At 36.4% G+C, this 24,426-nt stretch overlaps 1 protein-coding gene across 1 annotated transcript in view; it reads left to right on the top strand.

The window, feature by feature from the left end:
* Positions 1-24,426, top strand: part of NBAS (NBAS subunit of NRZ tethering complex) — a 195,410-nt gene that overhangs the window by 128,754 nt on the left and 42,230 nt on the right. The window contains exons 44-48 of the mRNA XM_059835890.1: positions 233-567; positions 9,510-9,728; positions 9,968-10,170; positions 19,036-19,125; positions 21,420-21,615. Coding sequence (XP_059691873.1) covers positions 233-567; positions 9,510-9,728; positions 9,968-10,170; positions 19,036-19,125; positions 21,420-21,615 — 1,043 coding nt within the window. The remainder of the gene's footprint in view (positions 1-232; positions 568-9,509; positions 9,729-9,967; positions 10,171-19,035; positions 19,126-21,419; positions 21,616-24,426) is intronic.

Raw genomic sequence — 24,426 nt, 5'->3', positions numbered from 1 at the left:
TGATGCATGTGAAGTCTCAGGACATCATAAAATCCCCGTGTTACCTGTCTACAAACCTGTCTTCCTTGCCAGTCTTGTCCGTATATATGATTGTAAAAGGAGATGGAGTAGAGTCTTTCTAGTTCTGCAGATACTGGTTTATTACTGGTTGTTTTGCACACAAATGTAGAGTTTGAGTAGATTTAAGTATGAATAACTTATTTTCTTTGCCTTTTTCTCCTTCTGTCAATAGGTCTTAATTACAAAAAGCTAACAGATGAAAATGAAAACCCTCTGGAAACACTGGAGCCCATCCTTACAAGTCAAAATATCTTATCTATTTCCAAACTGGCTCCCAAAATTCCTAAAAAAGATGGCAGCATGCTGTCACCAAGTTCTATTTATGCTGTCTGGTTACAAAAACTTTTTTGGCATGGTGATCACCATCTCATTAAAAAAATACCAGAAACTATGGATGAGTGGCTATATGCATATCATATGTGTTCAAAGTACTTGGATAGACTTGATCCAGACGATATTGTCATTTTTATTGATGAAATTACCTTTTCTTCAAAAGCTGTCACAAAGGTAAGCAGATATATTTGAAGAATTTCAGGCCTCAGGTGAGGCACAGTTGAATATAGTATCAAGGAGAAAGTCCTAGCAAGTTTTTACATTTTTCATTTTACAGTTTTTAAAGATAAATTAATAAACCTACCTTCCTCTGCCTAGCTCTTCTTTTTATGACTGCCAGTATAAAAAAACATTTTTATTCAGTTAGGGGAGTTAGCTCTGTGGATAAGAGGGTTTTTGATGGAACCCTAAAGTCCCTGTATTCTGGTTCAGCAGAGAATAAGATATTCTTCTTGTGTATTTATTTTACTTGTGCTCATCCTAAAATTCATTATGCTGCAGGCTTGTGTTTAGTACCAGGCTTTTGCATTCTGAATAGGATGCTCCACAGAGAAGCGTTCTGGGCCAACGTATACGGTTTCTAGGCAGTGTAATAATATAAATTATAAACTGTGTTGTAATCTCCAACTGGCTGAAAGCCTGTTATTGAAAGAACGTGCTTTCATGTCCGTAACATACATTACCAGATTTGTAATTTCTTTTTGCCCAGTGAAACCTACTTATAAGGATATTTCTAACATAAAGTTTTACCCATGCTTTCTTAAGTATTTTTACTGCCAAGCACAAAAACAGATGAGGTTTCTTTAGATATTTCTGTATTAAAAGATCTTGAGATGTCTTCACTTCACTAACTTATTCTGAAATGAAAAGATGATAAAGAGGAGATACCTTGTGAGGTGTTTTGTGTCTTTATCTTCTCTATTCTGGATTGTGCTCATTTTCCAGGGGGGTTTATTCACTGTGTTCAATGAGGTGTCGTTTGTTCTCTCTCTGGATATTGTTTTAGTGTTCCCACAATATTAGTATAAATTTATAGATACAGGTTAGATGGGTTCTAATGCCAGAATTTGTTGAAAAATATTTGCTATTCAGTGAAATCCTGGGAAAATGAAAAGCTTTGTCAGCACCAAATTTATGCTTTGATCTGTCTGTCATGCTACTAATAGACCAACACTAGTTATCACTAGTCCCATCAGCTGTCTCTTAAGCCTGTTTAGCAGAACCACTGTCTTGTTTAGGTGTTTTGATCCTTTCTATCACATAAACGTACTGAGTGTTTCATGCTTTTCAGGGAAGACTGAAACTCATCCTTAGATCTCAGTTGCCAGACTTGACCCTGGACTGAGGTAGCCAGGGGATGACTGTCGTCTAATGAGAAGGAAATACTGTCTTCACATATGATCACTGCTAGTGACTACTGGACACTCTTGCTGTTGATATATCCCAGGCGTTTCAAGATTATTTCTCATTTATTCCAGATGAATGATGCAGGGAAAGGACAGATAGCCTCCACTGTGTATCTGTTTTGAAACATATTGTTTATTTTCATTTGTTGATTTCTGTTCAGGAGTCTAATGCAGTTTCTCTAGTGCCTGAAGATGAGTAGGAGTAGCAGGAAGGAAATACTCATGGCAGGATTATTGTGGTTGATGGTCAAGCAGAACTTCGTAGCAGAAATCTGTTAGCTTTTTGGCCATGGAAGGTACTCAAGAAGTGTTTGAAACAGATGGTCAAATCAGCTGATTTAGTGTGTGTCCCCTGCACTGGGTTGGGGAATGAAACAGCTGTTTAACCAGCTTGCAACTAGTTTTGCCTCAGGATCCCACCCAATTTTCAAGTGGAAGCGTACAATGAAAAGTTATCGTTGTAGAACCTCAAAACTTATTTCTTAGAGATCTCTTGCCTCTAACTTTGATCTGAAAAATGCTTCATACATAAAAACTTTCACCTTTTACTTAAAATTTTATCTTGTTTTGAGGCTGCACTGGTCATGCGATCTCCCTTTTAATCTCTCATTCAGCACTTTCTTCCCAGCCCAGTTCTATGGCCAAGGATTTTATTGTATCAGTTTGCTATTCCCATAACAAATGTACATTTCTGTATTTCATGGAAGCACTGATATTTAATATACATAAAGGACTGAAAAAACCCATGGTCATTACCATTAAATAATCTGTGCTCTCACCGAGACAGATGAGTTTTCTCACATATAGAAAATTTGTGATTTTCGGGGTTCTTTTAAGTGGACCTTGAGAGGAAGCTTAAAGTGAGATAATGTAAGTAGTTTTTTTATTTAGGAGTGTTGAGAGATGAATTGGCTCCTTCCCCCTTTGCACATAAAAAGAAAAAAAAAAAGCAACTGCTGCACGCACACACACCACCCCTGTCCCAGCCCCTCAAAATTTCAAGGGGCCGGGCGGGAAGGAGAGAGAGAGAGAGAGTAGTCCAGGGAGGTGACGAAATGCACTCCATCATTATTCTTTTGGAACAGCATCTCCATCTAAAAGCCCCTCTTGGTCAGAAATGATCAAGAGAAGTCTTGAGTGATGAGGGGTGACGGGAGGTAGGCTACATAGCAGTGTAGGCTACATGAGTTGAACTGAAAGGGTACCATTGCTGTTGTCACCATGTGGGAACTTAGGAAGCAGACATCAGAATATCCCTCACTGTTTCAATATATCAACAGTAGTAAGGAGAGGCAGGTGACGGGCCAGCAAAGCAATAGGAAGCTGCTTCTACTTGTGTGTGTCCCCTGATATGACAGAGAACCTGGGAGCAGAATGAGTAATTGTACAGAAGGGAATGAAAGCACAGGGGTTTAGTGCTGACTTTGGCAACTTCTCATTCTTAGTGAGAAAGACAGGAAGGTGCTGGGCTTTGGCAGAGGGCCCTCTTCTTCACCTGTCCCTTTCTACTCATTCTTCTTTTTACTTTATTTTTTTAAGAAACATGTTTTAGCATGAGACACTCCATTTATGTGTAACGTCGCAATAATTACAGCATGGAGCATACATGGGTAAAGAAGAGATGGCAGCTGGAGGTCTGATTTATTACAGAATCTTCCTTCTGGTTACACAGGAAAATAGTTTGTATTTACATTGTGTGAGGATGCTGGAGCTGCTAAGTGCATGGTTGCTCCTTCTGTGCTACTAGTAAATGGATGTCTGAGAAGAAAGAGGTAGTACTGAAAATTGAAGGATAATTAACTTTCTGATGAGCTGGGCCAGCAGTGACTGAATGGAGAGGTGGATGACTGAGCAGTGCTTGACTGGGCAAAAGAGTTGAGAGAATGTCTGAATTGGAGAAATGGATGGGGAGTTTGCACTTGTGAAAGGGCAACTGACATTGTTACGCTGAGATGTAGTTTAGGGTGTGACAAGGTTTTAGGTGCTCTTGGCTCTAAGAGCTCAGAGGTTGTTTCCTCCCATGTTTCCTGCAATCAGCAGAAATTAGTTACCACCTGGAAGATGAAATTCAGTTCCCCAACCTTAAGGGTTCAGAGAAGTGGTGACATTGGGTGGTGGGAACTTTATGAGCAGAGGTGCATCCTAGTGGGAATTTAATAAATCATAGGCCCAAAGTAACATGGTTAATATACTGGATATTCTGTATGAGACAGATCAGGCTGCTTCCCAAAATTTAATATTGTTTGATCTGCAGCATATCCTGTAGGAGATGTTTTACAATTTTTGATGGGTTAAGGGTGACTTTTGAATCCAGTCCTCGATTGCTCTAGTGGCTAATTATGCACTGTTTATTTTTTAAAAATGGCTTTCTTTTCTAAACTGAATTTATCTAGTTTTGAGACAAAATAGACCTTTTTTCTGCTATACTAAAGAGGTAGTCATCAAAGTTTGCTTCCACAGTCAGACATTCAATGGATGACACTTAAACTTGACTTTGATAAACTGAATGGACTGACCTTAGGCAGTTTTTGGCTCTTTTTTTTTTTTTGTGTGTGTGTGTAGTGTTTGGGTTTTTTTTTTTAGTTTGTGTTGTATGTTTGTTGGTTTTTGGGGTTTTTTAGGTGGGGGCATGTTTTGTTTTCTTTTTTCCTCAGCTCTACCATTATTATCACAACTCTTCTTTGGATCCAGTATGTCAACATCCATCTTCAATTGAAGAAGGTGGAGATTGATGCAATATTCCTGTTGTGTTTGGGGTAGATGAAATAGGTGAAGTCCGTTACTCTTCATCAGTACCCTCCTCACACATTGAAGGACTGAAGTATTGATCCTTTGACCACAGCAGCTCACTGCTGCACGCAGTGAGAGGGTTCCTGCTTGTGGCACTTCTACTCAGAAATGCTTTTAATTCTGAATAACTGTTCAAGTTTTTCTGACTAAATAATAATTTAGTTCACCTCCAGAGTGGTAAGCGTAAGCTATTTGCATGCACAGAACAGATTTCTCCCGAAAAGGGAGATATTCCAAATATTCAGTGGAACTACTGCTTATATTTTTGCATGCATTTTGAGTCTGTCCTCTTTTCTTCCAGCAGCTCTGTTTGATTTTAAATAATGCTGACTTCATAGATTCTTAATTGTAGTAACGATCATATCAACTTTTTTAGCTTGATGATTTCCCATTTATTCCCCTTTGTGTGATCTGTGTCAAACATTTTAGGTAATTTGGGGATTTTTTTTGTATTCCTTTGTTGCCAGCATTTTGTTCATTGTGCTAGATGGTTGGTTATGTCTTTACAGAACCATCTGTTTTGGAGCTCATAGGTCATTGCCCTGATATTTGTTGATTAACAGTACACTGAAAAAGAAGCCCAACACAACAAAACCAAAAAATAAAACCACAACTGAAAATAATTACTTTTTTAAATGCTGTGTTTTCATTATTATTGCACACTACAAATGGGGATGGGCATAATATGTAGATTAGGAAGAAAAGGCTACAGCTTTAGACAGCAAGAGTAGAATAAAAGGCAGTGGTATCATCAGTTGGGTCTTCTACAGAGAAAGAGAAGTTGAAATTTTCTTTACACAGGCTCTTCCTTGCAGCCTTCCATAGGCTTGGCCACATTAATGCAAACTATGGCTGATGATATTTTTTGATTACAATTCCATCCTTAATAACTTCTTTTCCAACTTCTGATGCAAAGGAAGACCTTTGCTTGCAACTTAATGTTTTTAATTGAAAGGTTGACTCTTACTTTCTCTGAGCCAGTAATACTTTTTTGACCATTTTCTTCTTGCTTAAGCAGGGATATGATGTCCACATTTTGACCACACAACAAATGAGTGTGGAACGGGAACCTGTTACGGCTGGATATTAACCTGAATCATTTTGGCTTTCAATGTTAATGATTTAAATGCCATTTTTAATAATTGTATAAAAAGCTCATTTTAAAAAATAAAGCTCCAGGTAATGTTCAGTACTTTTTGTCTGCCGATTGACTCTTAACACTGTATAAAATGAGAAGGAAAAAGAAAGGCATGACAATGCCTGAAGATGTACAAGAAATGTGTTAATAGTGTTCTACATAGCATGACTGCATTTTGATGTTACCTTTTGAATTACTTGGCTTCTTTTTATCACTTGTTATGACTGTGCTCCAGTTCAGTCGGTTTGTCTTATATGACCTTGTTTTCTTCATGAGTATTGACAGTACGTCTTTTTCTGATATCAGTACATTTTTAGATACTTTCTTGGGGCTTGCCATTAGTATAGTTTTTTTTAAGTAAATCTGCTCAAGACTGCATAATAGAAACTTCCTGAATAAAGTCTTTTCTTTAACTAGTTTGTTACATGCATTAGAACTTTTACACTGATCTCCAGATGAACTGTACTGGGTCTGGCAGGGATGGAGTTAACTTTCTTCATAGCAACCCCTATGGGGCTGTGCTTTGGCTTTGTGACTAAAACAGTGTTGATAACACACCAGTGTTTTGGCTATTGCTGAGCACTTTTCACAGTGTCAAAGCTTTCTCTTTTTCTCAACACCCCAGCCCTGAGTAGGCTGCAGGTAGGCAAAAAGTGGGGAGGGGACACAGCCAGGACAGCTGACCCAGGCTGGCCAAAGGGGTGTTCTGTGCCATATAATGTCATGATCAGCAGTAACAAACAGGGGGTTGGAAGGTGTCTTCAGAGACAGTTGTTGGGTGGAGATTGACTGGGCATCGGTCTGCTTGTGGGAGGTGGTGAGTGATTGCCTTTGCATCACTTAGTTTTAGTTTGTTAATTTTTTTCTCCTCTCTCCTTCATTTATTAAGCTATCTTTATCTTGATCCACAAGTCCTCTTGCTTTTGCTCTTCTTTTTCTCTCCCCCTGCAGGAATGGGGAACCAGCTTTTGTTATTCCATAACTGTTTAGCCTACTTCTGAATTAACTCGTGATTTGCTTTCCATTCTGGTATATCTGGTTGTCTTGTAGCTACATGACGTTTGGTTGGTGGACTATGCAAAGCTGGGATTCAGTGGCAAAGACAAGAACTGGACCAAACTGTTCCATCTGAACAGCAGGAAACATTTGTCGTTATGAGGGTGACGGATCACTGACACAGATTGCCCAGGAAGGTTGTGGAGTCTCCCACGTTGGAGACGTTCAAAAGCCACCTGGACATGGTCCTAGGCAACTGGCTCTAGGTGGCCCTGCTTGAGCAGGAGGTTTGGACCAGATGCCCTCCAGAGGTCCCTTCCAACTGCAACCATTTTGTGTTTCAATGTTGCTAGGATCCCAGGTTCCTGTGGCATTAAAAGGAGGGGAGATTTTCCATCATCTCGAAGTTGCATACTAATCACTGGCAATAAGAATGGCAGGGTCAATGTCTTCATGTGTAAGTGAATGTTACTTGTGTGACACTTTATTAAGAAATACTTACATATTCTGAAGGAAATGGGCTTCTGAGATGAGTTTTTACCCTGAGGAGTGAAGTCTGTTGAGCTGAATTTGTATGTGAAGTTCCTTAATTTGAAAATGAAAGAAAACAGATTTTTAGGATTTTTCATTACACATTATACCCTATAGAATTAAAAATCTTTTTAAACTGTAGAAGCTTTTTAAAAAGAAAACTTCGCTTCACATGCAAACAAAGATTGAACTAGTCCCTAAGCTACTTTTTTCATCACTGGGTATGATACCAAATCTCATTACTGAAGCTGACTAGAAGTACAGAAGATAGCCATTCATGTGTTGGGATAAAATAATCAGAGAGATTATATGTTGGTAGTGCTGCATTAAAATAGTCTTGGGAAGAATCTGTATTTATTTATTATTTTAATGCTCTATTCTATATAGGCTTATGGCATCATGACTTCTAAACTGGCAGTATATTCACAACTGTTCTCTAGGATATAACAGTTAGATGAAATACTTAAATTGTTTGCCTTTTGTGTCTCTCTTAATTGCATTTTGAACATAGAATGTACAGTAGAAGGAGAAAAATGAAATACATTGCTGTTTTCATCTTTTATCAGGTTTACAAAATGGATATAGAAATCCATCTGTGGTCATTAAATTTTAATGTGATATGAAGTGTATCACCTTTTCCCTGCTTATAGTAAAATCTGATACTGAAACCTTGTTCAAAGTAACAAAATCATACTTAATTTCTTTTGGTGGGAATGGAACTGAGTTGAGTTTGGAACTGAATGGTAAAATACCCTTTGTATTTACCCTGTTAATACTGGCAATTTTTCTTACCTCTTACGATAACGTCCACTCATTTTGCGTTTATCATGAAAAATGTCCCGTACGCCATTACTGTGGTTCACAGCAACAGCACTAAAAACAGGAGTAACCCCTACCTCTTTCACTCTGTGGGTTGTTTTTTTTTTTTTTTTGGGGGGGGGGGGGGCGGGGGGGTGGGAGGAGATAATTTAAATATACAAGCTGTAAAACTTCCCACTAACTGATCCTTATCAAGCTTTTTGTGTCTTTACAAGTAGATAGCTTAATTCATTATATAAACATCAGTTTGACTTTCTTATGAAGAATGCTATAGCAGTTTAATTTTCCTCTTTCTGTGGTAATTCAGTCTCTTTCCTATTCCATTCCATATTCAAGCTTTTTTTCTATTTCTTGTGTATTTCAACTTAAAATTGTTTGTACGTCTTTGTCCAATATTCCAGTAACTAAAACACCTGATGTTAAAAGTACCTAATGCTGTGGGTTTAGACAGAGGATACCCCCCATCCATTGGAAAGTATATTGCAAGCATCCTTAAAACTGTGCTTGAAGTTATAAACTAACAAATTATACATGAATTTTTAAAATAATATTTCAGACTTTGTTTTGGACTTAAAGCTGAAGCTGTGTCTTTCCTGACTTAAAAGCACAACAGTTTGCTGCAAGTACTGTATATGTGTAGAGTATTTCCATCTATATCCTTTTCCAACATACTCTTGGTTTCTGGAAGCTTGGGAATCTGTGATCGTTGCCCAGGCTCCATTCTGAAGTCCTAAATTCCATTCTGACGCACTGGAATGACCCTTTCATGCTAGATGGAGCAGTAGGGGAAAGCTTCTTTCAGTGATTTTATGACTCTACTTAAAAATTCAAACTCTGAGAAGTGTAATGGGAAAAAAAACCCCAGACTTTCTTGTTTCAGTTTAATGGTTAGATACATCTAGTTGTACAGGTCTTTCAAAATTGTAACTTGCTGTTTTGTATAACTTATGCTTTAAATAGATTGATTTAAAAGCTGTGGATATCCTACTGTTTTTTGGCTTACATTTATGGTCTTAGGGATATATTTTAAACAGTGATGTAAACCTGACAAAACTAACCTTAATTTTCAGCATTTGGGATATTCAGTTAATCTTGTAAAATGAGCCCAAAGCATCTCTCAATGCAGAATTAAAACACGAAGATTATAAGGTGGCAGTCTACCAAAATCACAAATATTATTAGGGAAAAGAAGTTTCATATGGTTTAAAATGTGCCAGACTCAACATCAATAAAAAAAAGGACAACAGAAGAAAGTAATGGAATACTGATATTTTTTTAAATAAATTACTAGTAAGAAATAAAGTTATTTCTCATAAAATACTTCAGTTTTATGCTGTGCTGTACAACAGTGGAGCTACCTGACCCCTAGCCACTGCTGTAATACAAATAGTAGTGTATAGATGATGAATGATTAAATATCGAGTAATCTTTTTCAGCTGCCAGTTGAAGCCAGAATAGAAGTGACTAAGAACGCTATTAAGGCAGTCAAACATTTTTCTGAGAAATCAAGAAAAAAAACTTCTGAGAGTGACATGGAAGATGCTGAAAATCCATCTGTGGGTTATGAAGATACTCTGAATCACTTGCAGCAGTCTCTTGCTCATCTGGAAACACTCACTCATAGTTTTATCGCTTACTTGAAAAACAGCGAACAGGTAATGATGACTGATCAGATGCTTCTTTTGAGTGTTACCATGACTAGCAGTGATGGACATCAATCTTCTGTCATATTTTATTCATGTTTTGTACCTTTGTTGATCTGGTTTTTGAAAATTCACTTCCATCAATCTTTTTGTAGTATATGTTAAATCTTGGTAGAAAGAAAGACTCTGAATGATACATCCGTGTAAATAAAGAGTACACTGATTCATGTTCAAAAATTATCTGTTCTCAGGATACACTGCAGAAGTATGGCTATTTATATGATTTGTCAAGGTCAGAGAAAGAAAAAATCCATGAACAAGCAGTAGCTATGTGTATAGACGGTCAACCTCTGGACATGATACAACAGTTGTTACAAGTGGCTGTTGGAGATCTAGGTCTTTCTCCCAAGGATATTGTCCAATGTGCTATTAAAAAAATTGTATGTACATTAAGGTAAGTACACTGCCACAATTAAGCCCCAAAACCTTTCTTCTGGTTTTTGTTGGTTGGTTGGTTTGGTTTGTTTTTTTTTTTCTCAGTCGGTTGGTTGGTTTAGGTTGGGTTTTTTGTTTGTGCAATGATTGATTGGTTTTTTTGTAGTGAGTGCTTGTTTGCTTTGAATGTCTGTATTTTGCAGAAAATTGGGCGGTAGCAGGAAATGAGTTCTTGGATCGTTTATGCTCTTGTTTACCTATAATTTCAAGACAGTTATATTTTTCTGAGTTTGGGAAGCCTGGGCAATCTGAACACAGCAAGCCACAGAACTCATCTGTTCACTGGAGGGTGCTTTTCAGTTAAAAACCTTGTCTTTACAATATTGTTCCGTTATGTGTGTGTGCAGTTGTGAATTTTTGGCAAATTTACAATTGCACATAATTCTTCCCTCTTAAACAGAGTCAAAAGGCATGTTTGTGGGAAATGATGGGTACAAAAAGAGCTCATGCAGGTATTTGGGCAGTAGAGGCCTAGCAATGGCTGTTGCCACAACAGCTAGTCCTACAGGAATAAATATAATTTTTGTCTTTGGAATAACTTGCTGGGGTATTTCTGGGAGCTGTTTTTTGGGTTGGTTTGTTTTTGGTTTTGGTTTGGTTTTTTTTTCATTTGCAAGGTTTTGAAATCTGTGTTTGTCATTAAAATAGGCTATACATTTTTCTTCTTTGTTCTCATAAAGAATGCTTCTTAGAGTTTTTGCTCTTCTTCTTCCATCCCCCTTTGTGTCCCACCCTACCTCCAAATTAAACAGCAAGTGTGAGTGCTTTATGCTTCCTACAGCACTAAAAAGCAACAATAATACCCTAACAAAACCCCAACCTGCTAACTTCTTGAAGAGAAACAGGATTCTAATGTGAGGAATGGGATTGTTTTGCTCAACTCATTCAGTGCTGTCATTGCTGCTGCTTCTTGCTGTTATTAGTGCCATCATACTATGAGCAATCCCACACACTGTACCAGAAGCAAGGCTTCGCCTCCATCTTTTTCTGGGATTCACAGCCCCAAACCTCAGCAATTGACTTTTCCATGGCATGACACAAACCAAATAACCAACCTGTTCATGCAACCCCAGCAAACTGAGTCATCTCTTATTTTAAAATTATAGAGAAATAGGCTAGGAGAATAGAAAATGCAAAATAACTAGCTTCCACACAGTTTATACTTAAACATTCCTGAATAATTCCGTTGAGATCTGGGCAAGACCTGGATGGTACAAAGGAACATGCAATACAGTTGATGCTGACCATCTTAATCTTGTTAATAGTGAGTTTGAAGTTGCATTAACTTAGAATCATAGACTCATTTAGGTTGGAAAAGACCTTTAAGATCATCAAGTCCAGCTGTAAACCTAACCCTGCTAAGTTCACCACTAAACCATGTCCCTAAATGCCACATCTACACATCTTTTAAATACCTCCAGGGATGGTGACTCCACCACCTCCCTGGGCAGCCTGTTCCAATGCTTGATAACCTTTTCAGTGAAGAAATTTTTCCTAATATCCAATCTAAACCTGCCCTGGTGCAACTTGAGGCCATTTCCTGTCGTCATTCTATCACTTGTCACTTGGGAGGAGAGACTCGCAACCACCTCCCTACAACCTCCTTTCAGGTAGTTGTAGAGAGCAATAAGGTCTCTCCTGAGAGACCTTATCTGAGAGAACTGAGAAGAATCTGAGAGAACTTGAATATGATGATGTTCTAGTTGAATATATTCTTTTAGTCTTGCTTCCAAATTACAGTTCTCACAATTACTTGTGAGAAACAGTCTAAAACCACTGTAGTCATGGTGCGTTTCTTCAGTACTAGCCATGTCTTGGGCAAAGGAGGAGAGAAGAGTCCTGCACTAAAGTACTGCCTGTTTGGTTAGCTGCAGCCTCTGTACTTCGTGTCTTATAGCCCAGAAGGGAGATGGCTTTTCTTCACAAGTTTGAGGCTGAAACTGTTTTAGTTAGTCTAGCATTTGGGAGAACGTAGTAATCTCTGGGAATATAGGACTGTTAAAAATACCTGCTTATGGACATGTTTACAGACATGGTGACGATGTGGACAGAGGTGAGGGAAAGCTAAGCACACTGTTTGAAAAGCCTTTTAGTGAAATAAGGTGCTTTTCCTTGATTTTGTGTGATGCTTAGTTCTAGCTCAGCTTGCCATTCGTAACATACTCTGTTAAGACTTGGTAAGAGATTTGACTGCTTTTGTAGCCTTAGTGACTATAAAATTCATTTGCCATGTAATCTGAGACTTCAGCGTGTCCTTTAAGGTTCAGCCTTTTTCCTGCCACAGGGAAACTGAAGATATTTGTTAGGGTGGCAAAATGATAGGGGATGTGGATTGGGGGCTCAAATGACAATCGATGAGGCAAGTGTACGTTGAAAATTATTAGTTAGGGTTGAATGATTCTGTGAATGTGCCGTTGTTCTTTAACAAGGTTTAGGATATGTGGAAGTCCATGAATTTTTGTAGCTAGATAAGTGCAACCTGTAGTCTTTCCTACCAAGGAATTAGCAGCGTTGTGACCCATGCCTTAGTGCGATGGAATCCGTGTGTCTGTCTTGATGTTCTCTGTAGAACAACTTAACCAAAGAGCACACTCAGTCCCCATTGCTGTTGGATTAGAGCTGAGATGTGAAATTCTCAAGACAGCAAGCAGAGAATTAAGTTCTGGGATTTTACATCTACATCAGTGTCAGTATTTGTGTTCCCAGGATGAAGACAGCCTGAGATTTATTTTTTTTTTTGCCATCATTGTTGACAGAATATCAATGAGCTCTTAAGAATCCTTTTGTCCGTGATGCTCTTTCTCCTTCAGAGCAGCATAAAAGTACTCACTTTGGCTTTTTTTCTGCAGTCAGGTGAAATTAATTCATCAGGGTTTTTTTTTCATTTGAGGAAGCTCTCTTGGATTTCGTGTTGCTGAGTGCTACCTGTTGCCTCTTCATGGCTGGGTCTTTGATGTACTGAATATTCCAAATAAAATACTACTGTATGTGTAACCTAGTGGTTTCAGAAGAAATGTTTTCTTCTTTCCCACCCCCCCACCCCCCGCCCCGGCTTTTTTTAACTATTCACACAAAACTCTCTTCTGAAGTATTTCTGTTCCAAAGAGATACATGCAACAAGTGCAAAAGGCTATTCTGCTATTAGATGCTGCTAGACACTGTTTATCACTTCTAAGACCAATTCAGCTAGATGAAACTTTGAGAATTTGTCTTGTTCTTCTGCATGCAGAAAAATTATGTGAGCAGGATGATCTGAATGCGCATACCAGAAATAGAGAAACAAGTCTAGCATGGAAAATAATCTATGGCCCTACCTTTTCTTCAGCATGTATGTGTACATTACAGCAGATTGAAGTGCCACAGATGAAAAGAAGGCAGCCTGTCTGCAGTCCTCTTTGGCAGAAAATTGATTTCTCCTGTCACTCAGTTTAAGAGTGTTCATAGCATCCTCAATGATGGTAGAGCTTTTGCACAGCAACATAAATAATACTGTCTTTCTGGTCTGGGTTTGTCCATTTGATGAAGAATAATTCAGCTTTAGATAATCACTGTCCTGCTGTTTCTGACTGGAATATAGCAGTGTGTTGCATCTGGATATAAAGCTCACAAAGTCCAGTTATTTCAACTGCAGTGAGTCTTGTTAATATGCGGAGTATGAGAAACCTATCAAAATTCTCCTTTCTACTCTGCTTCTTATCAACAATTTTCTGTGAACTTGAATTATTTGTTCTTTATATGCATTGCGAGGCTGGAATGTCTGCAAGCTGATTTAAAGTTCTGGGGCAGAGACCATGACCAGTAATTCCTATGCAGCACTTCACTGTAAAGAAGGGAATGCCTGTCTCTCCGGTAGAGAAAATTGTAGTGGCAAAGATGGGAGAATTAGTTGGAGACTTCACATAAACTCAGAAATTCACTCATTTGGTCTGTGATGTGACCTTATGTGATCAGTAGAAATATATGTGGTTGGTTTTTTTTTTCCCCCTCTGTGGGGAAGATCATTTCATATCATTCATGACAAATGAACAGATAGTGACCTATGGCAAGTTTGTCTACTACAATGATTAAGAGCATGAAGTGAAAATCTAGCATAAATTAAAATAGAAAATACTTGAAATAATATCCTCCCTATTATGAAATTCAGTAAGAGGATAATATTATAAAGTAACATCACTCTAAATGTAGGGAGCAATTAAAAGAAAGGTTGTTGCTTGGCATCTCTGAAGCCTGCTGGTATTAATGTTGTGAATAAAACCGGATGCGTCGCTATCCTATGCTCAGATGTTAGCTTTCAAGCTAGACCATAACACAAAATAAAACATTAAGCACATTTTGTGTAATACTTGCATTTCAGGGTTAATCGTCAAAACCTACAATTAAAGGGGTAGTCTTGCCATGTACCTGGAATGACAAACTACTAGTCAATAAATGTAACATTTCAAGGGAAAACTCTTCAGGTTTATTTATTGGAGCTTTGATGTGTTATACAGTGTGGTTATGTTATGCAGTAGTTTTGGAAGAGATCATGTTGGAAAATTCCTTCTTTGACAATTAACCTTCAAAGTAGCACTTGTAAGGTGATAACACTGAACTTGGATTTTCTGTATCTGTGGTGACATGGGATATAATTAAGGTATTGTAACCATAAGTGAAACAGGCCTGAATGGATGTGAAAAATTATGGTAGTGTCGGTGATTTGCCTGAAAGTTAAGCATCAATCCACCACTTCTGTGATTGAAAATAGGCTTCCTTTTTTTCAGTTTCATAACTACAACCCCCCTTCAAACACAGTAAAACAACACAAACCAAACACAGTATCTTTTGTTATTAGTATATTTACTGACTATTGTGGAAGAACTTTCTAAAAAGTATTGCCTTTATGAAAGTTTAATTAAGTTTTTGGCTTAGTTTTTCAACAGCACACAATATCGCAGGCTTAAAATTTCTCATACCTTCCCAGAAACAGACTTCTTGTTAAATACAACATACAGTTATTTGCTTAATATTAGGTACCTATATTGTAATTTCAAGAGCAGTATTGTCCAGTTCTGTAAACTACTTTTATCTCCCTTGACTCTCTAGTTCTGGCATCCAAAATTCAAAGTAGAAACTCTTACATTGGTATGTATAAAATCTCTCCAGCAGAGCATACCTGCATACTTTATACGACATATGTATTGGTCACTTCCTTGTTTGCCTATGGAAACAGCTAGTATGAATAAAAATCAGTTGCCTCTCCAGTAGAAAAGGTTTGGTGAAATTTTGAGTTCTTGTTTAATGGCCAGTGTTCCATGAGGAAGGTAACACCAGCTTTATTAGACTGAGTAGCTAACTTAGTAAAAAACCTGTTTGTTTTTTGTTCCTTCTATCTCGTCTCACTTGAGCAGGGGTCATACAGAGTAATTTTGTAACTTGGTTATCATAATTTCATGGTATTTCTGATGGAAACAATGGTTTGGTATTATGATTCTTTTTCTCAGCTTTGATCACACCAACAATATATTATTTTCTTATTCTCCTGATATTTAGAGGAAGCAACAAACAGCGGAAAATAAGGCTGGAGAAGTAAGACGATATCAAGTATTTCCAATGAATACTATAATTAGTTTAAAAGATTTAAATGAAGTTAATTTATTCTCCTTTCAAGCATTCTTTGTACTTTATTGTGTTTGAGGAACTTGATTAAATATGCATCACTTTTTCTGAAGCTGAACTAAAATCAAAATAAGCCTTTATCAGTGTAATTACACCAGACTCATGCCTAGGAGATTTGAGGTGAACATTGAATCCTGTTCTGTTGTTTAAAACATGCGTAAAATAGCATATAATCTGTGTGGAAGACTAATCCTTCATTAATTATATTTGTTTCTGTTAGTAGCTGCTTATTTTTAATCATTAATTATTAAGAAAAGAACAAGGCAACAATCTGTGAAAACTTGACACAATTACTTTGTCTCATGAGCTGTAATCTCTTTTTAGTTTCTCTAACCATTAGGCAGTAGAAGCAATATTAAGCTTAAAAAAAATGCTATCTTTCTAGATTTCTTTTTAAAATATTTTCTTATTCTGGATAACTATAACCTACTGCTTAGATTCACCTTTTTTTCCCCTTTCCTACCGTGCTTAGTAGAATAGTACCTGTCTGTGTATCATGAACTCAAAGCTTTCTGTAAATGTTCATACATCTATTGTACTTGAGAACTCGCTTCACAGATGCATTATCTGAAACAGTGGTTTTCTGTTTTTGGAAATGGCTATTAACTTTTGGGTATATGTTTCTTTTGACCTGAGTTTTCTGAGGTGCGCAGAGCCTGGTTGTGATAGGAGCTAAAGACTTTCATTTCTAATTAGGGAGATTAAGGGGTTTTGAAGAGCAAGTGCTAGAACTGTTCAGAACCAATCTCCAAAATCGAGGGTACCCAAAATCTAAGGTTTGCTGGTCATTCTCCTCTAATATAGAAGTTGCTTATGTACATTAAAGATAATTCAGGGTAAGTAGAGCTACTAAAGTCTCCATTCCTGTAGTCCATGTCCTATTCTTTTCTGTTTCAAACAATCATCGTTCTCTTCTTAGTCTGTAAGCTTTATACGTGTTCTTCTAGTTTTCTTTAGATATACTATGTTAATGCCCTTTGATGTCTTCGTATTACAAACTTAATTGAAAAAACACAAAAAGCATAATAATACAGGAAAATTTAAATCTGGCCTGTAAACAGAACATTAATGAAGAAGCTTATATCTGGCTTCACTCTGGGAACATATCTTAAATTTACTTAGTTTTTTTATTTTAAAACAAATTTGAAACCATCACCTAATGCATGTAGCTGCTTGCATAAAATGATTACTTTAATACTGCTGCTCTTTTTGCCATTTCCACACTTCTGCATTAGTGGTGTAATCTAAATGTAATCTTTTTTTTTTCTTTTTTTTCCTTAACAGACCATTTAGTTCTGTTGTGTCTCCTTTTCTGTGAAAAAGACACTTTCTTTTTTTTCTGAGGCTGAAATTTTTGATGTGTTTCTTGGTGAAAATAGATTTTATCTTTTGGAAGGCATTATCTCTCTTTGGGAGTCTAAAGTCCTGGATATTTTTGTACTATAAATTATAATTTGATTGTTTCCAAATATTCTGAAGATGTTTAGGAAAATATCTAGGTTTAAACTTTGCTCATCTAAAATTTATTTAGCTGCCATATAATAGTATTGGTATTAACAATGGCATTTCTGTCATAGTCATATGTAACAGTATTTTTTGAGAAAAGGACCAGTGTTACAAGCTTTCTACTCCTACTTCGAACTTATGAGTGCAGTATAGCAATACAAAATGTGTATACTAAGGTAAAGGGAGATTACATCACGCAACAAATTATCTTGCATCTGTTCTGAATGGAGTCACATGTTGGTTTTAAATATAGTGTTGTTCACTGAAGTGCTGGTCACTTATAAAGATAAAAATAGAAAAAATGAAAGTTCTGAATACAGGAAGACATCAACGGTTGTAAAAATTCAGGTCTCTATGGGGTATAGTATAATAATTTTTTAGGCAATATATTTATCTTACTGAAGTAATAAATGACAAAATTATAAGCGCTCTCATAACTCTTGACAAAAATTTGTGAAATACTACGCATTTTTACGCATTTATTATTTTTACGCATTACAATCAGATATGCAGTGTATTTTGGCATTAGAACAGTCAGGGTAGTCTGGACATGTGTTCATTTTTATTAAGAGATCATCTAGGAAGAGGCTGATGTTTTTAGTGGCAGATGATCTTTGATATGCTGATGAACTATAAAGAAAATACACTTTATCTCTGGGTTTTTGAGTCATCTTTAAACTACCTTTGGTCCTATTTGCCTTTCTTTCTCTTCCTTTTAATGCAGCATTGACAAACTCTTAAAATAGGCAAAACTGTTGTTTTTTCTTGTTCATCCGGGCATCATTGCCACTGCAGTGGTTTCCATGAAGAGACACTGTGTGCTTTATTGGAGTACCAGTGCAAAATCCCTCCCTTTTTCATCGTCACAGTCACATCTTAGGTCTGTTTTGCTGAAAATCTTAGCAGAAAATGTCATCTTCATTGCATTAGGAGTGAAGCTTTTTTCCCTACCAGAGTGATTGGTTTTGGTTTTTTTTTTTAAATTATTTACTACCTTTTGACCTGCTGAAGAATGTTATTGTGTAAGTGGAAAATCTGACGGGCAGCATGATTCATATTTTTCTATTCCTTCACATGCATAGCGGATGTCATTTGATGGGTGGCTTAATCCTCCCCTTTCCCACATAGTGTTCTGGACCACATGTTCCCTCCTTTGTAATTTTGTTGCGTTCTGGTAAGCATCAACCTGGTTGATCCAACTGAACAGGAATCTCAGAGGGGGTGGGAAAAGAAATCTGCTGAATCAGCAGATAGGACTCGAATCAGGTTACAGTCAAGTTTGTTTAAACCAATAGTGACACTGCAAGATGTTATTTGAAAAGATGGTGACATTTACGTGTAACTTTTAATCTGTTTAGTTGATATTGATGACATCTTTAAGGTAATGAGATTACATGTGGATATTTTGCTGACCTAATCTGTGTTAGAAGTGCTAAAATTTTTTTTTTCAAGTTTCAATTAAGTATTTTAGTATTTCTCTCTCCCGCTCTTTTCTTGTTGCTTCTTGCATTACTTTTGACATAAAAAATAAAGGTACTAGTTAAGCAGGGAAAGTGGAAAATAGCTATATTATTGAACAATTAATGTAAATCCTACAGGTGAATAGAATTAGATATGATATTAAGGATCAGTTTTATGGTAATTTTATGTCTTCCCTTAACAGTGGAAATGGTGGCTCATCTATATCAGTGGAAGATCCACTTGGAATCCTTGAAGGCATCGTTTCTGCAGTGCATGCAAGTGTTGAGAAAGGGTAAGAACTTACTGTATGGATTCTTTGGTTAAGACTGAAAGATACTTCTTGTGAAAGCATTGAAGATACGATACTGAATATAGATGATTTTTCTTCATGGATATATATAATGGGTTTGCACTAAATTTTCTAAAACTTTATCCTGGAACAGGCTATCATTTGTCAGGTTCAAAATCTGAGTCCTGACAGAAGCCTTTACTTGATCATTTGGAAGAAAGCAAGTCACTGAACCAAAAATTTAGATAACTATGTATTATGGTGCTTTGAGAAAATGGGTTTTCTGCTGTGACTACTGCAGATTGTATATCTACCAGGAGTACTTCACTGCTTTTGTTTCAGTTAAGTAGATAAATTACAAATAATAATGACTCACTTTCAAATATCTGAATACAGATATCTATATTTGTCAATATTTGTAGGGTATAGTGCAGAAGCAATTTCACAAATGCTGGATAATGCTTTACCACATTTTTTTCTCCTCTTTTGGGGATGTCGTTATTTCAGGTCACATAATGGTCTGTATGTCTCACTGACATTTTCCATTGCATTTCTAGTAAAGACAAGGAAAAAAAAAAAAACCAACCCACAAACAGTTTTATTTCCAGATGTACAAACCAAGAACTCATGTATGATAATAATAATAAAACTCCATACTCTCTGGTAGCCAACAAAACCAATTACACTATTGCACAGAGGCTTCTCCACTGACATTAAATTAGTTAAATACTGGATACTGAAGTAGACTGAATTGATGTCAGAATCTACAATAAATCTCATTTGCAATATTATAAGGTTGAATGGGACAGTCAGTACTATTTTACTCTGAGATGCACTTTCTGGAGTCTTTTATTTGTATACTTCATCAACATGTAACTGCTGAAACAATAAGCTGGAGTGAAAGTCATTGTGATTACAGGAAATTCTTTACATTCATTTAAATACTTGTTCTTATTTATCTCTTTAAACCTCAGATATTCAATTTACAAAATATAAATCTTTCCTTCAGCAAAACATATATAAACATCAGGTGTGAGCTCTACAAAACTCTTGAAATATTCCAGCAGGTCCTCTTAATTCCCAAACTTCTGATTTACAGTTTGAATGCCACCTGTTCAACAGAGGCATGTCTAATTTAGCTGAAATTCTGAGCTTACAGCATCATTCCGACAATATAAAGCTTAAGTAAAATTGAAATCCTTGTAATATGAAAACCTAAGCTGTCAATGTTTATTATTTCAGAGCTGCAAGAAAGGTTAAATTAGTGTTTTCTGTCTGATATTACTTTCCCGTCTGTCTTGTTAAGACAAATAAGGGAATATTAATTATAAGTCACACTCCACCTGGAACCACTTTCTTGATTTTTTTTTTTTTTTTTTAAAAGGGAAAAAAATTAGCTTTAGTTTAAAATACTGCTGAAAGATAGCAGAATAGCATTTAGTGATTTGTTACATGCTAGTTTATAGCCTCTAAGGGATATAACAGTTTATTCTGTCTGCAACTGCTAGCTCGTTGGTTGAGTTCATGGTATTCTGTGTACTGTAAATGCTTTCACACAGTTAGAATGTATTCAATAGAATACACTTTTTGAATCAATGCTTTAACAGTTTTTCAAATTAGCCAAGTCAGGAAAACCCCAAAACTTCAGTTTTTTAACATATGTTTTTTTCTTTCTAGGAATTATGGGCGTTATGTAATCATTATCATATTAGAACGTACAATAATCAAGCTTGCTAGAGATGGTACAGAAAAAAAAAGAAATGGCTAGAGCTACAATCAGGAGAAACTATTTTGTGTATGTGGAGTGTAAAGAAGGGATTTGTAAGGAAAGAAAGAGAATATAGGACAATATGAGTAAATATCAGATATAAAAATGTCACACTTAAAATGCAAGCAGTCAAGCTGGTTTTCTCTAAAGTCAGATGGGGTGTATGTACAGGCATCAGTCAGGACCAGACACCATAAAAAGGCTTGGATTTTCAGGTGCTAAAATCCAGCACCAGTACAATACAATTGGCAGTCAAGGTAGTATGTGGGAAAATATGTAACTGTATAGATGGATTTCTATGGTATTACATGATTATTTGAAGTTCAAAAGAAGTTCTTACACCACTTAGCTTTAAGCACCTGATTTACAAGGGCTAGTTTCTCTGCAGCCTCACAGAGGTGAGCTCTTCCATTTCCTGTGTTATGTATTTGTTATGTATCGAATATACTTGTTCACAGCTTTGAGAAGACATGTAGCACTTTCATTAGGATTACCAAAGACTGTTTAACACAATATTGTTTAATTACAGGGAGAAAGTAGTTTCTTCAGATGACCTTCTGGAGTGGTTGAGACCTTTCTGTGGTGATGACTCTTTAGCAGTGAAGCCTCGCATCAGAGTGTTGCAAATTCTGGAGCAAGCCTTCCATCTCAGTGATGAGGATAGCAAGCTACTTGTGTACTTCAGGACACAAGCTGTTCTCAGAGCTTGCTGGCCTGATATAAAGGTATTAATATTTATTGCTATAAATGATAGCATAAGACTAGTTTTATACACAGATTATATGATGAAATGCTGTTTCGCAATATATGGTTGCAATGCATCCTGTTGGTATGGGAACTGATCCTACCTTCCTTTTGAATCAGGTTTCTAATACATTATAATTCTTTGAAAAACAAAGTTATGTAAAGTTAATGGACAACTCAGCTTTTGTTTGGGATCAGGAGTACATAATACCAAACTTGATTAAACACTAATGATTTTCCTCCATGTCAAGCATTGACTTTGAAGTTTTTGTATATTCTTTCTTTTCAAATGGAAAGACTTAACTGATAGGGAATGCATTTGGTCATAGTTAGTGTGCTTTTGTCTCTGAAGAGGCAGCACCTGACAATTGAAAGAGAGTAGTTGCTTAAAAAATGTTCATACCTTTAACTGCCCAAGTGATAATTTTAAGTCTTTTTCAGTGTAAAGTCAGGGGAGGAAAAAAGGTAAAATCGTTGCTGAAAGAAGTTACTCTTAGCTGTATTTATTTGTTTCCAACTAAGAGACAGAATGCTTCTAAAGTTTTCAAGTCTAAAACAGATTAACTTTCCTTCTTAAATAAAGGGTTACAAAATGCCTAGCTTTCATTTTTTAAGTATATGTAAAAGTTGATCTAAAACATATAAAGATCATCTAGTGAATGTTCTCAGGAGTGAAAACGCTCGAGTTTGTCAAGTAGAGTATTAAAAATTCCATATATACAAAAAGGCTCTTGTTGGTTATTCATTAATATTTTCACTACTTTATTTCATGACTCATTTTGGTGAAGTGCTTACTATCAATGTACGTATTTTTAGAGGTTCTACATTTCTAAGTACAATGAAAATATTCTAAAGGCTTAACAGGAAGAAGTAGTCTTGTCTTTGAAGCTTGTGCTGTTTTAAAATCAGTTGAGTATCACTTGCTGCATGCAGAATTGTTCAGAAGCAGAGTTACTTTTCATCCATTTTCTAAATGCCTCCCCCCCATGCCAAGACCTTATGGTACTAAAATAGAATATTTCTAATAGTTCCTCCAAAAATCTATGCACAAAACCGTTTTATATTCATATAAACCAAAAGCAATATCTCCATTTTGACTCACTGTGCTAAGATCATCCAAGGGAATAATCATAATAAAAATCTTAAAAGAAAAAGAAAATGCTTATCTCTTGCTTTCTTTGGAAATTACTTTTCTCTTGCCTTTACAATAATACCAGCACTTAACTCTAACTGCTCTTCAGGTGTCTGTCTATGATTGGATTCTTCATCTTCAGCTCAGTCCTTTGTCAATATTTGTGTTGCCTGTGACCCGCTTTCCAATCCAAAAGCATTTCAAGTCTGAAAGATTCAACTAGAATATGTTTTAAGAATACAGCTACAGGTATATAATAGCTTTCAGTAATGTCTGTAGAAGACAGAAAAAGAACCTGTATTTGACAGAAACCTTGTGAGACTCATTGAACTTGTTTGAGAAATATGTAAGATAAGATCTGGTAAGTCAAAATGTATATAACTACATGAAACTTGCATCCATTTGCTTTTCTCTCATGACATTTTAGGAATTAATTGAATGCATTGCATATGCTGCTGGCTCACGTGTAAATCACTGCCCACCAGGACCCCCAAGGCCCTCTCAGCAGAGCTGCTCCCCAGCCTGGCTGTCCCCGCCTGTGCTGTCCTGGGTGCAGCATTGCTGTTAAACCTCGTGTGATTCTTGTTGGTCCAGTTTTCCAACCTGTTTAGCTCTCTCCATATAATCTGTTAATAATTTCTGTTTCCTGATGTGGTGGATTTTTAGAATACTCCTAGTTTCTAGCAGGAAAACATATGAATTTTAAGAGTCATGTTGGAACATATTTAAAAATTACTATAATTTTCATCTCAGTTCAAGCTAAATGTGATAGATGAGAACCCTTTGTTTTCAATATTTGTATTTATTTGTTGTTCATATTTTGTGCTAGGTAACTAATGTATGATTTGGTCAGAAGAGTCGTATTGGTTTGTCTGTTAGGTACCAGTCATTGAAATTCAGAGTTCTTCACAAATGTCCAAGAAAACAAATGAGTGATCCACTACTTAGACTATTTTTTTCTTTTTTTTTCTCTTCTAGTCAGCTGATGTCAAATGCTAGTTTACAAGCCAGTGTTAGAAAAAGCAAGTGATGGCTTTATTTGATGATTAAGTTTTCTTATCTTGTGTATTAACAAACAGGGAAAATAGTATAATAAAATAGCACATTGAAAACTCTGTACATTTCACAATCCTTCGTGGTATGTTAGTGAAAAAAGAATGCTGCAGAATTCAGTAGTTACATGGCTGCTGAAAAGCAAAGGGAGAGATTTGTATATGAGCTTTTAGCAAAGCATTAGTTAAGCAAGTTTTTCGTGCAAGTTAATGTTTCAGGTGCAAAGACCTTCAAAAGCAACCCCATTCTACAGAAGGGGATCTTGAAGCACAATTTACAAGTTTTATCAGACCCTGGGTGAAGCAGAGTTAAAAAGTAAACATGAGGGATTACATCTTTCAAATGTGTGCTCAGACTGCTGTGTCTGTCTGTCTGCCTTGTCTAGGTATCAGTTCTTCTAACATCACTACACCTTCATTAATTGGATCATCCTTTCTCATCCAGTGAAGTAACAAAACCCTTGATCATATTTAAAAAAAAAAAAAAAGAGGGGTGTGGGTGGGTCAGATGCTATTTTTAGCTTGTAGAGGAATGCATTTAAAGGTTTGTTTTGGATTTGTGGGGTTTTTTTAATGAACTTAATATTGTAAATATTTTTAAAATGTAT

This window comes from Gavia stellata, chromosome 2 (genome assembly GCF_030936135.1).
Source record: "Gavia stellata isolate bGavSte3 chromosome 2, bGavSte3.hap2, whole genome shotgun sequence".
Classification (NCBI taxonomy): Eukaryota; Metazoa; Chordata; class Aves; order Gaviiformes; family Gaviidae; genus Gavia; species Gavia stellata.
The sequence above is the reverse complement of the archived record's forward strand: the minus strand, read 5'-3'. Positions and strand labels throughout refer to the sequence as shown.